This window comes from Schistocerca serialis, chromosome 3, assembly GCF_023864345.2.
Source record: "Schistocerca serialis cubense isolate TAMUIC-IGC-003099 chromosome 3, iqSchSeri2.2, whole genome shotgun sequence".
NCBI classification, from domain to species: Eukaryota; Metazoa; Arthropoda; class Insecta; order Orthoptera; family Acrididae; genus Schistocerca; species Schistocerca serialis.
In genome coordinates, this window is record NC_064640.1 from 784,535,502 (window position 1) to 784,550,554 (window position 15,053).

Sequence of the window (15,053 nt, forward strand, 5' to 3'; positions counted from 1 at the left end):
GAACAAGCTGGAGAGGAATTTGTAGCATCATAGAGTCGAAAGATTTCGAGAAATTTTTTGTCTGGTCCTTTGGACCACCACAAACTGAAAAAAAAACACAAACAAGAGTTCTCGTGATAGATAGGAAGGACTGATACGAGCAGACATTAAGATGGGAGATACATTAGTAGAGCAACTAAATGAATTTTGCTGCTTGAGAAATACAATGACAGATGAGAACAGAAATATAAAGGATATTAATAGAATACTTTCAATGACCGGACAAGCCTTCAGAAGTAAGAGTAATTTATTAACAAAGAACCCACCTTAATACAGAAAAGAAAAAAAATCACCAATAAATGAATTTGGCGCATTGTAAATTATGGTCGTGAAGGGTGAACTAGAGGAAAATAGGAAAAGAAAGAATTAGGAGCAATAGAGATATATATGAGCAAAAATGGATTGCAAGAAATCTAGTGAATAAAAAGTAAAAGAAATTAAATAGAAAAGGACATTCATTAAAATGATACAGAGAAGAAGAAAATGATTAATTGGACACGTGTTTCCACATAATTCCGTAAAAATAATCAGAATGCAGTCCAAGAACATCCGTGTTACAAGAGTGCAATCAGTGAATTGAACTGCAGCAACTAAACAAATGGCAAAGATGGCGAGAGACAATAGAATGTTTCCAACATCAACTACGTGTTGCCTTTAGTGTTTTATGATGATGAAGTCATTTGTAGCGACTGTTCGATGGTAAAACTCCGCCTCGTGGTTGAGTGCTCAGTACGTCTGACTGCCACATGAAGGACTGGGCTTCGTTTCTTGGTACAGCCAAAGAGCCATTATTGATGGAAGGACTGGAACTGAGGGGAAACAGCGGCTCCGATTCATAAATCGTACTTTAAAGGCTAGGAGAACGTTGTCCTTGCCACGAGCCACTCCATACTGACGTCCACTCGTACTATAGGCAGACGACGATACGGCAGTAGGTAAGCATCGGGGTCGTGGTATAGATTAGAGGAGACAGAAGAAACCTCAGACCGTATGTATGCAGTCTTAATCGGATATTGCTTAAAAGTTGGAATGGGTAGCAAAAGCATGTATGCGAAATCGATACACTACAGACTTACTTTTCCGCTGCTGAAAATGGTCCTTGCACCTCTGATAAAATCACGACTGACAGTGAATGGTATTTTGCTTAAGATCCAAACACGTAACGAAAGCGGGAAAACTCACGAAATACTTGCGATTTCAGGAGTATCACGCGAATCCCTCATTGATGATTCTTTGTGTCACAAATCATAAAACAGAAACATTTACGTCTTGATAAATATTCCTTGATTTATGATTCTCCAAGTTAATTGGCCTAAGTTCCGCTGTTTTTCAAAAACATACCTGCTGAGACATGTTGGGTCAAGGAAATTGGGAAGAATTTGTGTTTTGAGAAACACGGTGAACGTAGGTTTATAATGAATTTCGCGTGATCAAACTGTGAAAGCATAGTACTGGAGATGTATTTTTGTGTGGATGCCGTGTAGAAACCTACGTGCAAGGCCGATAATATATAGATCTTTTGCACGACAGTGTTCCATCCCACAAAACGACAGTTGACAAGACTAGATGATCCCGAACATCCCTCGTTTTCACCTGCGTGTTACTTCGTGTGCTTAAAAAGGAGAAACCACCAGAGGGGTCTGTGTGATTCAACTATGGATACAGAAAAGCTGTAATGAAGAGTACATTAAGTTTAGTGCAACGAACTGGCTTTAACAAAGATACGATAAACCCGTATAATTAAACAAATGGTGTGTACAGTTAGAAAGGACGTATGTTTAATGCAAAGGTGCAGTCTAAAATGGTTATTTTGTTTACACGTATTCTTTTGTAACACCGATCCTAAAACATACTAGACGCGTTGACGGAAGGATAAATGGTTCAAATGGCTCTGAGCACTATGCGACTTAACTTCTGAGGTCATCAGTCGCCTATAACTTAGAACTAATTAAACCTAACTAACCTAAGGTCATCACACACATCCATGCCCGAGGCAGGATTCGAACCTGCGACCGTAGCGGTCGCTCGGTTCCAGACTGTAGCGCCTAGAACCGCACGGCCACTCCGGCCAGCACGAAAGGATAACTACGTTGTTGATAACAGATAGGTATATCACCACTGAACAGATCGCAAGCTGTCATGCACACAGCATCGAAAAGTTTCTATCTAAGACCAACCAACCAACTATGAATTTGAGCACAGCTTGGTCTTCTGGCAGCTTGCAGTACATGTAGTAGTGTAGTGAAAAGGGAGAAATTAATATTTGAAGTCAACAGTTTCTATCAAACGTCAGTATTTATGTAGACTATTATCACTGGTTAGTCAAAATAACATTGCTCCGAAAAGCGTTATGGACATTTTATGACTACGAAGTCCATACAGCAAAGACATAATCAGAAAACTACCGGAAACGAGTCCGAACACCAGAAAACTCGAGTGAAATATAGATCGCAGAAAAGCAGCCTTCGCGTCTTAATTTGTGGCGTCGTTTTCTGAATGAAATGGCATTGGGCATCCCGACCGTCAGTTGTTCATTCCTTCAGCTGGTGCCTGATTCTGCCTATCCGGATATGTGATCTCGTAGAACTTGAGCAATTGTGCATCAGAAAATCCTTATCACTACGTTGAATAGCTTTTGCATAATGGTGAGATTGTGTTTTGGGAGCGATTTCCGGATTAGTTTCATTATGTCCACCTTGTATTATGAGATTGGACATTGCCTTTATTGTGTCATCTACCTCAGTTTTATCCGAAAGTTTTTTTAGTAGCGTCGGGCTACTCTCAGAGTTGTTTATGATATCAACCGTTCAACATCAGTGGATATGATTATCATGTTGACGCGCAGCGACACCTCGATTTTGGTGTCATGGGGCGATCCGTCCGCGTTGCTGTGCCTCTAGTTGTTATCATGAGTTTCGTAAACGCATTATCTTCTCAGTTTTTACAGAGACGTTTGTATCCGGCAGAGTACGTCTTTACTACAGTTTTCCTCAATAGATTTCAAACCTCTCTCTTGACGTCAATAACATAAGGAAGGGGGAAAAAATAAATGAAGATGTAAGAGACCGGCAAGGCGAGCTGAAGAGTTCATCAATGTGGATAAAAAGGACACTTGACATGTAGCTACAGAAGATAAGACCCGTTGAATGACCTATTGGAAACTTTGTTTTCGCATCTGTGACCGATAGTACGTGACAATGTATCACAAATGTTTGAAGCTGACTTTATTTCGGCCAGCTTTAAGAATTGTCATGCTGTGAAATCTGTCGACCCGTTGACATTGTCAGGAAGCCACGACCTTCTTCCACTGAGGTTAACAAACTGATGCCGTACACTCGTATTCGGGAAGACGTAATAACTTCTTAAATCTTCGCGTAAGGATGCATATTTTGGTATATTACTAAGTTACTTCCGAGGAGGGGCAAAATGTTTCGTATTGACAGTCATGAGCGATCCCTTCATGTTACAGCACATCTTCTGGGCAAATACATCGTCATACTGTTGTTCTTTTATGTGGCGACACGACCAGAACAAGTGTGTCATCCACCATTTAGACGACCTGCAATTTCAGGTGTTTCCAAAGCTATCAGCGTCTTCGAATTTAAGCGTGCGAGCTTTGATTTTTACATCTTGTTGAGAGTTCTAACGCATGCGTATACTATCAACAAATTACTTCTATTGAGAACACTGATTACGTATTACTGTGCACTTTGTTAGACCACTTCAGGTTAAAACAAACTCGCACATTATACTGCACTGATCGTTACTGGACACTCTGTGCGAGGAACATAGCACGATACACGACAAGACATGGTACAATAACAGGTACACGCTGGCAAGTAGATTGAGTGAAAACACTGGTACATAAACGCAAAGACGAACAAAGGTCTTCTCTGACACGAGTCCATTCAGTTGACTACTTTTGACTATACAAGATGTTCCAGTACTTAGCTCCACTTACTATTCAGTGGTATGTTTGTTCTGCGCCAGATCGCGAAGGGAATGAACGTCATTGTTTTGCTCCTGCCGATTACCTGAGTTCTATACCACAGTTTCAGCTTTAAAGAGGTAGACTATTTTAAAAAGTGCTTTTGTACTGGAAAATGAAAACTTGTAAGACAGCTACGTGATGCAGGCGGGTAGGGGAAGCTTTCTGGTTGTATGTGATCCGACGACTCACCTCCGTTGATAGCTTTCCTATTACTGTCTGTCAGCGAAATGCAACCGCTGTGTTTGCTCGGTAATGGGAGAGGGTAACTCGAAACGTATGCCTCACTCTTTGCTCAGCGCTATTTAAACGTACAATGGTGGCAGTATGTCGACAGACTCGGCAAAGCTATTGGCTTCGTCTGAGATTAACGCGATTTTTGAACAGCACGTAATGCTTTTTAAAGTGTTCTACGACTCTTTAATTTTACAAATTACGCCTGTGTTCTGTTCGTCTGCGACATATATAAATATGAAGATTGTGACTAGTCCTTAACTGGCAGAATTGCAAGAGATTTTTTTTCCGTCCCTTCTGTATTGCGCTATTTACCCGTCTCTATAAGTTATTTCACAATTCATGTTACACAATTCTTGAGGTGGTAGAGGGGACTTGGTGTAGAACAACGGCTGCTGGAAAGTGGGAAATTCACAAACGGTAGAGCAAACTGTGGCGGTCTTATTGCAAGAGGAAGCCCTTCATCAATTTGAAAGAACGCATCGACGAGTACTCGAGCCCATTGTACGTGACTTGCATCTGTCTCACTCGTCAGTCTGACATCTTCTGCATGAACAGAAACTCCACCCACATCACCTTCAGAAGGTACACGCCATGCTCCTGGCGGATATTGTGCCACGTATCAATTTCTGTACTTAGTTTTTACACCGTTGTGTGGATTTTCCTCAGTTTCCACCGACGAAGCGTATTTCAACTGGGAAGGTGTTTTGAATGCTCGAAACAGCCACTTTCGGGATCAAGAAAACCCCAAAACCACATGTACACGAAGTTTTCAGCACACCTTCGGCATCAATGTCTGGGCAGGTATCTGCGATGATCGTGTGATTGGGCCGTACATTATTCCTCCGCACCTAACGGGTGCCAGTTACTTGGTATTCCCACAGCAAGTGCTGGCGGAGTTTTCAGAAGATGTGTCATTGGACATTCGACACGAATTGTGGTTCCATCATGATGGCGCGGCAGTACGTTTTGCAGTTCGCGTCCGAAGCTATCTGAACGTAGTCTATGAGGACAAGTGGCTCGGTCGAGGTGGGCCACATGCTTGACGGCCTAGATCCCCAGATTTAACCCATTTGTACTTTTTCTTGTGGGGCCACATGCAGAGTCTTGTTTCCAAGACCCTGTCCAGTCGGAGGAAGATCAGGTTGCATGGATCACGAGTGCGGCAGAAGTGATTAACCTTAACCACGTATGTTGGACAGAACTTATGCGAACTTATTGCGCAGATACACTGTGCACTGAACTTGGTGGTCGTCATATCGAACAGCTGTTGTAATATCACAGTAAATAGGATTTATATACGTACATCTTGTTTTCCTTGTAACGCGAAAACGAACTGTTTCCGGACATGGGCTGCTGTGTAAAACTTGATCTACTGAGCCTCCTCTACTACCTCTAGGAGTGTGTAACATAAATTGTGCAACACCCTGTCTGTGTATACACAGCTGATCACCCAAAACGGCCACCACGAATATTTTCCAAGCGAGATGCCCAATGGAACTGCTCTTTTCATTGAAGTAAGTATAAAGTAGGTATCACTAAATTAACAAATACAGTGGTTTCAACACTGTCGGAATAGATGATTAATAACAACCCGTATTCATTTCGCATACAGAACGGTACCTATTTTTACTATCAAACAGACAGCAGAGATGTTCTGAATCACACTAGGGTTTGTCTTAGAATTTTAGTGCAAACTTCATTAGGTATCGTCATTTTACACTACGAGCTTTGTCCGCCTAAATAGAGTCATAACTAACCAGTATATATGAATGTTGGTAAACAATCCACATTGGCTTCTTTTAGTGTAACGTCGACAAAAAAAAAATGGTTCAAATAGCTCTGAGCGCAATGGGACTTAACTTCTGAGGTCATAAGTCCCCTAGAACTTAGAACTACTTAAACCTAACTAATCTAAGGACATCACACACATCCATGCCCGAGGCAGGATTCTAACCTGCGACCGCAGCGGTCGCGCGGTTCCAGACTTAAGCGCCTAGAACCACTCGGCCACCCCGGCCGGCTAACGTCGACATCCGTAAGTCGAAGTGTAATCGTGTGTATCCGTTAATGAGTCATCTAATGCCAACGAATTCGTCAGCTTAGTAACTCAATGTCTCCCTCTGTTGTTATTGTACGTTCCCTTACAATGAAGAACGATTGGTAGCACGTCGCCAACTCATAAGACGACATGAACAGTAGGCAGAGAGATGCCATGAAAACACCACAGTAAGTGAACATTCCTTTTGGGAAACATTCGCGTTGTATACATGGTTTTCTTTTAGGGATATTTTATAAGTATTGTGCTGTAAAAGACACGTCGTGGATTTACAATACAAAAATTAAATCTGTTATCGCACGTAAGCTGAACTGACCTTGCAGCGCCGGCAAGCACATCACAGTACTTTTGCATCTGAGCAATATTGCATCACTCTGCGTTTTGTGTTGTGCATTTTAGCGATTGCGTATCACAGGCTTTTTCACTGTTGTGAAGGTATATTAACTGAATCAAAGGCATTTAGGGTAATGAACAGAATAGATCATAGCTGGCCGGAGTGGCCGAGCGGTTCTAGGCGCTTCAGTCTGGAACCGCGCAACTGCTACGGTCGCAGGTTCGAATCCTGCCTCGGGCATGGATGTGTGTGATGTCCTTAGGTTAGTTAGGTTTAAGTAGTTCTAAGTTCCTGATGACCTCAGATGTTATGTCCCATAGTGCTCAGAGCCATTTGAACCATTTTTAGAATAGATCATAATAATAATATTGCTGTGTAACGAGCCATCGAAGACCACGGTTACCTGATACCGAAACGCTCATAAAATATCCCTGAACAACCTCCAAAATATTGTCAGTGGAATTCACGATCACTCAGTATACACTGGGTGTACCTTCGAAAAGTAGTCAGTTGTCCTTAATCTGGTTTTTTAAACGATGTTTTCAATTTCAGCTTTGTTATTTGAAGGTAGAATCAGTTCAAACAAAAGAGTCTTCTCTGTGATTTAAACCCAACCGTAGAATCGTGGTATATTCAGTTCAAGTATGTTTATTGACATGACGTCAAATCTCGGAGAATAATCGGTATTTCCAGTTTTCTCTGTCCGGAGACTGGTTGTTTGTGTTTTCCTCATCATCGTCATCGTTATCATCATCGTCGTCATACGTGACAGTGGCTAGATAAGACTGTGAAAAAAATGGACTATGAAAAAATTGGGACTTTGTACGGGCGCTGATGACCGCGCAGTTGAGCGCCCCACAAACCAATCATCATCATCTGTATTTCCAGCAGCGACTCTTGTAACACACATGTGTAACACGACACCGTCTTCACAATATGATGATTGTTTTTCGCTCTCCGCCATTATCTATGCGATCTGCTATTACCGTCTATAGACAGGTGTGAATTGGATATTGCATCATTCTAATTTTAGACTGCTCTGTCGATTGATCACCAGAAGTCACCCTTCAATCAACATTTTGTTTGTGATGAGAGTCATAGGATGTTTTCCGTAGACTCTGCCGTCGTGTACAAGACATCCCAGGAGGAGTTGTAAATATTCAGGGATATGACAGGAACGATCATTCGAAACAAAACAAAATCTAGTAATCTTGGACTTTAAAATGCATATTTTAAGAGCTATGAACACTTGCTCATCTTCGCCGTGTGAATAACAGCTCTTCTGTTGAATAAGTGTTTAGAGCTCTTAAGGTATGCACGTTAGAGTCGAAGTTTACTGGACTCTATTTCCTTGTTTTGCTCTCAAAACGTGGAAAACAAAGGGCTTGCAATACAAGTGATTTGTTTCGTAGTAGCGAAGATGAAGTAGTAGTCGTAGCTCTTAAGGTATGCATTTTGGAGCACAAGTTTACTAGACTTTTTGCTTCGAATGACCGTTCCTGCCATATCCCTGACTGTTCCTTCTGGGACACCCTGTAGAGCACCTGATGAGAGTTCTTTGTTTACGTTGGATCACCAACACGTTAAAAGATACCGGAATTGAAAATATCGTGCGAAACGCCAGAGGACAGACACCTGACGACTCTTAGCAGGGGCATACTGTATGTATGTCATTGAACATCGATTACATATATGTGTGCTTCTAGTTTTAATGTGGCGATTATGCGTAAGTCTTGCTAAACTTCTTGGGTTATTTTTGCAATGATCGTAAAAAAACGTATGCTGAGATAAAAAAATGTCGAGGTAAAAAAACAGCAAGCAATGCAGTACTTGACTTTTCTATTTTTTCATTGTTATTCTGCGAACCTTCTCGTTAGAAATTACATTGGCCGATTGCATTTTAATGGCGAACGTCTGCAGTATCTGTTGCATCACTAGTAAGTAAAGAATATAATAGAACCAGTGGCCGAGTATTTTGTACCCACAGCGCCTATTACCGTTACACATTCACAAACATTTATTTCTTACTTTTCAACTCGTTGAGGTTAAGAGCTGAGTTTCTCTCGTATACAACGTATGATACGGTGTGCTGCTGTTGAAATATCAGCGGGTGTCGTCGATGTCAACCAGATGCATTCCCGTAAGTTATTTGATCGCTGAATTTAGTTTAATTGAAGTAGCCTGACGCATAACGAAATTTTTAAATGACTAAGCACAATACGTGTATTAAGGTCATAGACTTCTTGAGCTTTTGAACGATATAGGTGTACAACACTCATTTATTACTGAACGCACCTGTATAAGCGCTGTGAGATTTTTCTTCGTACAAGAAAATAATCAATAATTGAAATAATATTGTATTTTCAAGAAATATTTCCACGATAAGACAGCTCCTGAATGCTGTTTCGTTCCACTAAGTTCGAACAAAATCCATTAAGCTGTGTAAGAAGCGCGCAGTCAGTGTGAAAAAACCGGGTAACAACATTCGCATATTTCTTTTTCTCTTTATGGTGCGCGAAGCTGATAACCACGGGGAATATGATGAATTCTGATTATAAGGGCAAGAACCTTTGTAGCAGAAACTTAATTTAAATTCTACTCGTTTCTTTGTACGGTAGTGAGCTTCTGCGATTCAGACTGAGGTCCGCGTTGCTGCTTTCTGAGAAATACTGCCATAAAGCTTTTGTCTACCAGAAGAACCATTAGCAACCGGAATAGGCTGAGGGCTGTTGCTGAAGGGAGCCGACGAACGACACACACTGCAACGTAAGGGCAAAAAGCACACACAGAACGCTTTTGACATAGGCGAAATATTCTTCGCACATACGTAGGTTTTTAGCCTTATCTATCGAAGACGGATTTAAGTGCACGACTGATGCATCTCTCTGCAAGTAGCCGCAGAGCTTCGAGTCCGCATTTGGAGTGCGCTATAACACAATCGCCCCAATGATCTCAGTGCCTGCAGGACATTTAACTCTATGCAAGAAACGTGGCTACAGTCGTTCAGCACCTAACTGTGCGCTTGGTGGCATAATCATTAAGTGAGTGCATGCGATCCTTCCTCTTTGTTCATTTACATCGACATATTATTTGCTCGGCAAACCAGTATCCAAGGAGCAACGGAGGAGTCTACGTACAATTTCTTGTCGCTTCTCTTAAAGTTCCAGTCCATTTAAGAGAGAAACGATTCTGTAGTAGCCTGATTATGCGGTCTTGACCTTACGTAAAACATACTATGGGGGCGACAGAGCAGTTTCAACAGCATCGTGGCCCAAATGCTGCTTTTATAAATACCCTGCGAACTTCTGTGAGAAAAATGTTGTTTCTTCGAATGATTCCCATGTAATTTCCGTAACGCTCTGTCATTGACCAGACCCTTCGGATGAAATTCCTGCAAAACGTCTCTAAATTACTTCGACGTCCTACACCTATGTAGGCTGATGCTAATCACGAATGTACGAAATTTCAAGAAAGCTGTGACCAGCTTCTACAGTGAACTTCCTAAGGGTACAAATAACTCATGGTTATTGGTACTTGCTGAGCGATGTGGTACAACGATAAACACACTGCACTACGGCAGCCCAAAAAAATGGTTCAAATGGCTCTGAGCACTATGGGACTCAACTGCTGAGGTCATTAGTCCCCTAGAACTTAGAACTAGTTAAACCTAACTAACGTAAGGACATCACACACATCCATGCCCGAGGCAGGATTCGAACCTGCGACCGTAGCGGTCTCGCGGTTCCAGACTGCAGCGTCTATAACCGCACGGCCACTTCCGCCGGCAAAAAAAAAAAAAGGCTCTGAGCACTATGGGACTTAACATCTGTGGTCATCAGTCCCCTAGAACTTAGAACTACTTAAACCTAACTAACCTAAGGACATCACACACATCCATGCCCGAGGCAGGATTCGAACCTGCGACCGTAGCAGTCGCGCGGCTCCGGACTAGGCGCCTAGAACCGCGAGACCACCGCGGCCGGCAGCGGCAGCCCAAATCACGTCCACCCTTCCAGATTTAAATACACTGACGTGACAAAAGTCGTGGGATATCGATATGCACATATGCAGATGGTGATAGTGTCGCGTACACAGGGTATAAAAGGTCAGTATATTGGCGGAGCTGTCACTTGTACTTAGATGACTCATGTGAAAAGGTTTCTGGCGTGATTATGGCCGCACGACAGGAATTAAAAGCTTTTGAATGCAGAATGGTAGTTAGAACTAGACGCATGGGACATTGCGGTTCGGAAATTGTTAGGGAATTCAAAATTCCGAAATCCAAAGTGTCAAGAGTGTACCGGGATACCAAATTTCTGGCATTACCTCTCACCACGGACAACGTAGTGGCCGACGGCCTTCACTTAACGACCGAGAACAGCGGCGTTTACATAGAGTTGTCGGTGCTAGCAGACAAGCAACACTGCGTGAAATAACCGCAGAAATTAATGTGGGACGTACAACGAACTTATCCGTTACAACAGTGATGCGAAATCTGGCGTTAAGGGGCTACGGCAGGAGATGAGCTCGTATTCGGGAGGACGACGGTTCAATCCCGCGCCCGGCCATCCTGATTTAGGTTTTCCGTGATTTCCCTAAATCGCTCCACGCAAATGCCGGGATGGTTCCTTTGAAAGGGCACGGCCGACTTCCTTCCCCGTCCTTCCCTAATCCGATGAGACCGAGGACCACGCTGTCTGGTCTCCTCCCCCAAACAATCCAATCCAATCCAGGAGTTGAGCCGGCCGGTGTGGCCGAGAGGTTCTAAGCGCTTCAATCTGGAACTGCGCGACCGCTACGGTCGCAGGTTCGAATCCTGCCTCGGGCATGGATGTGTGTAATGTCCTTGGGTTAGTTAGGTTTTAGTAGTTCTAAGTTTTAGGGGACTGATGACCTCAGATGTTGAGTCCCATAGTGGTCAGAGCCATTTGAACCAGGAGATGAGCGATGCGAGTGCCTTTGCTAACAGCATGACATCTCATGATCACATCGGTTGAGCCCTAGACGTCTGGTGAACCAGAGCTTGGCGAAGACCATTCAGGTCAGTGCGAGCGAATGATTTGGCCACCCAGATCGCCCAACATGAAACCCGTCGAACATTCATGGGACGGAATCGAGAGGTCGTTTCGTGCACAAAATTCTGCATCGGCAACACTTCCGCAATTATGGTCGGCAATAGAGGCAGCATGGCTCAATATTTCTGCAGGGGATTTCCAACGACTTGTTGAGTCCATGCCACGTCGAGTTACTTCACTACGCCGGGCAAACCGGAGGCCCATAGGATATTAGGAGGCATCCCTCGACTTGTGTCGCCTTAGTGTTTATGTTGGTTTCTCTAAATCGCTTAAGGCATTTACTCCTGTGGTTTCTGCGAAAAGGAAACGTTTGATTGCTTTCCGCACCCTTCTCCACTCCTTCTCTATTGATTTGTCCATCGACAGGAGTCAAATTCTAATTTTCAACATGGTTCAAATGGCTCTGAGCACTATGGGACTTAACTTCTCAGGTCATCAGTCCCCTAGAACTTAGAACTACTTAAACCTAACTAACCTAAGGACATCACACACATCTATGCCTGAGGCAGGATTCGAACCTGCGGCCGTAGTAGTCGCGCGGTTCCAGGCTGTAGCGCCTAGAACCGCTCGGCTACCCCGGACGGCTCAAATTTTCCTTCCTTCTTTCTTCGTACGTGCGTTTCGACACTGATTACATTTTGTCAAGGTACACAACGAATGTTCGCTTTATTCCACCTTATTCACGCCATCAGATCTCCAATGAAAGCTACTATTAATGGTAGAAACGAGATAAATGATGTAATGTTCACACGCCGGAAGTATACTGCAAACGTTCTTGTCTTGATAACTAACAGTCTTCTCTTCATAATAAATTTGATTATCGGTTACAATTGTGGGTTGGAACGGTATTCGAATCCGGACACATGCCTTTCGCAGGCAATTCTCCTCCAATAAAGGCATTTCGGGAAGTCACTGAAATTGGCTTGACATTTGTCACTGGCTCCTGACTAGTCTTTCCAATATCCACCATCTTGCGGGAATTACGGAAAGATGGGTTCAGCGAAAGATCTGGCTTACCACGTTCCCAGTGTTGCAGCTGAGATGAGATTATTTTACGTTAGGCGCGTTGGTTATTCGAGAGAACGGAAAGCAGTTTTAACTTGATGATCAACACAGCGCCTTGGCTAAAAGTGTTTTATTTCCGTTCATTTAGCTTACCCGACCCTTGTCGACATATTCTGGGACAATGAAATAAAACGGTCATCAATCCTAAGGTTGGTTTGAACGGCGCGGTCTTGTGCTCGCGGGAGAGATAGATAGACAGAGAGAGCGATAGAGAGGGGGGTCGGGGTGGGGGGAGTTATTAGGAGGGGAAAATATGAGAGCTGGATATGGTGGCGGTGTGCCGGAGATAGCTTGGAGGGGAATCTAGTTGAGGACGTTGCCAGGATATCTTGGTGCAGCATCAGTATGCATTGCTCGTCCAGAAATGCACAGACGGTGAAAGCAACAGTGACGACTAAGAGATGTAGTGTAGGTTATACTCGAGCGTGCGGCAGTAGTGGGAGGGGAGAGAGAGCGCTGTGGCGGGAAGCCCCCCCTCTCCGTCCGCGGGCTGTGGAGGGGAGCGCGCGCGCCAGCCGCCAGCAGTTGTCAGCACTGGCCAGAGCGTCATACGCGTCGGGCAGCCCGCCGCCTTGGCAGTAGTCCCGGACTGCGGGAATGCCTGCCAGACACGAGTAGCCAGCCTAGATAAACGATGCGCTCTCCGTTTCTACTCTGTATCGCCGCCGCGCCAGATAAGATAGACATTGTAATAAACTCGAATGTTGTCGAAGGAGATAAACTGCTGATTTCGGTCGATCGATAATCGACGGACGATAGTGTGTGGATTTCCTTTCGGCGACGTCGCATTTGGCGATTGCCCTCGGCTAACTTTGAATAAAAAATGTTGAGTGCAGGGAAGGGCTAGCGAGATGTACGGCATGTTCACCGATAAGTCGACGATCCGGCCGATGAAGAGTATCGGTGGCAACTGTTACGCGGGCCGGCAGAGCTCTGTGGTGGGTTTGGTGCCGACGCAGCAGGAGGCAATGGTGGCAGGGCCCCACTGCTACAGCCAGCAGCACCAACACCAACAGCAGCACCAGCAGCCGGCGCACTTCTGGAAGTACAACGCCGGCAGCGGCCGCGAGAGCGGGGTATGTCGCATGCCTGCTTCTTACCGTGTCCCATGTGCTGCCAACCTACGTACTTCCTGCCTAACAAAGCCCATGCTCAGTTTCTCGCGGAGCCCGCAAGCTTCCCTCGTAATAGCATTATTAATCAGCGCACTATTCGAGGGCAGCTGACGGATTATTTTGCTTGCGATTAAAAAATTGCTTAATTGTTTAATATTAAGATTACGCTTTAAAAGTATTTCTCCTTCATTGAGAACCGTAGCTAAAGTTCCACTTACCGTAAGAACGCCGTGACAGACCTGAGAGAAACGGGACATTATCATCGTAGACAAAAGAATTGCTGTTTAAAATCCCGAGACGAGTGGACGTTGCTCCAGGCTTCAATCGGGTAATACACAGCATGTCACTAAGCCGCTGAAAATTCAAAATATACCGTGTGTTTTCTCGTTACAGGCATGAAAATCTGGGATTCTGCAGAGGTGTACACAAACACATTCCAGTGTCGCTTGGCACTGTAACAGCGAATTTGCATAGTGACGTTAATACCGCGTTAATGAGGTCGAACTGGCCGAAAGTCTGCTTGGCACAGGAACACAGTGTGCTCAGCGAGTGGCGAATTTGTTTGACTCTCGTCCGAAATATCTACGTGTTGACCATAATTATTGCCAACTTTCTGACGTACATTTCAGCGTTTTCGCAGTGTAGGCACTATAAGTACGGTACTTACAGAGATCGTTCGGCAAATGATAGACTATTGAGAGTAACAATCCAGTTTCCTCGATTCCTAAAGGAGATGTAGACATGACTCCCCACTCGCTTTTTCAAGGAGGTTCTCTCGCAATTCTGAAAGTTCTGTTGATCTGGCATGAGACAAAGCGCTCACGGTAATGGCATGCAGTACGTTCTGTTGTCACGGACAAGAATGTGTTACGTGTTATAGGTCGCAGCAGTCATTGTTCGTGCATGTTGACGCGCCTAACTGGTTGTCCGTGGGGAAGCACGTCAGCCTTCAGCAGCGGTCTTCAAATTTAGACAGATGTGCTCGCTCACGTACGTATCCTTTCTAATTGTAGCAAAGTTGCGAAGCTCGTAAATGACACGCAATGCGCGAGGTGGCAAAACCAGAAGTTCAGCAGACGTGCGTGGTATTACAATTTACTGTCCTTCATTGTCTGCAGCGTCAAGTAGCTATAGAACGAGAATG

General features: G+C 44.1%; 1 protein-coding gene across 7 annotated transcripts in view; it reads left to right on the forward strand.

Moving 5' to 3' along the window:
- LOC126470629 (transcription factor 12) overlaps positions 1-15,053 on the forward strand; it is a 748,727-nt gene that overhangs the window by 599,510 nt on the left and 134,164 nt on the right. The window contains exon 1 of one of the 7 annotated variants that reach the window (XM_050098602.1): positions 13,366-13,870. The exons of the other annotated variants lie outside the window; for them this stretch is intronic. Coding sequence (XP_049954559.1) covers positions 13,646-13,870 — 225 coding nt within the window. The 5' untranslated portion in view covers positions 13,366-13,645. Of the gene's footprint in view, positions 1-13,365; positions 13,871-15,053 lie in introns of those variants that run through there. 7 annotated transcript variants of the gene reach the window in all.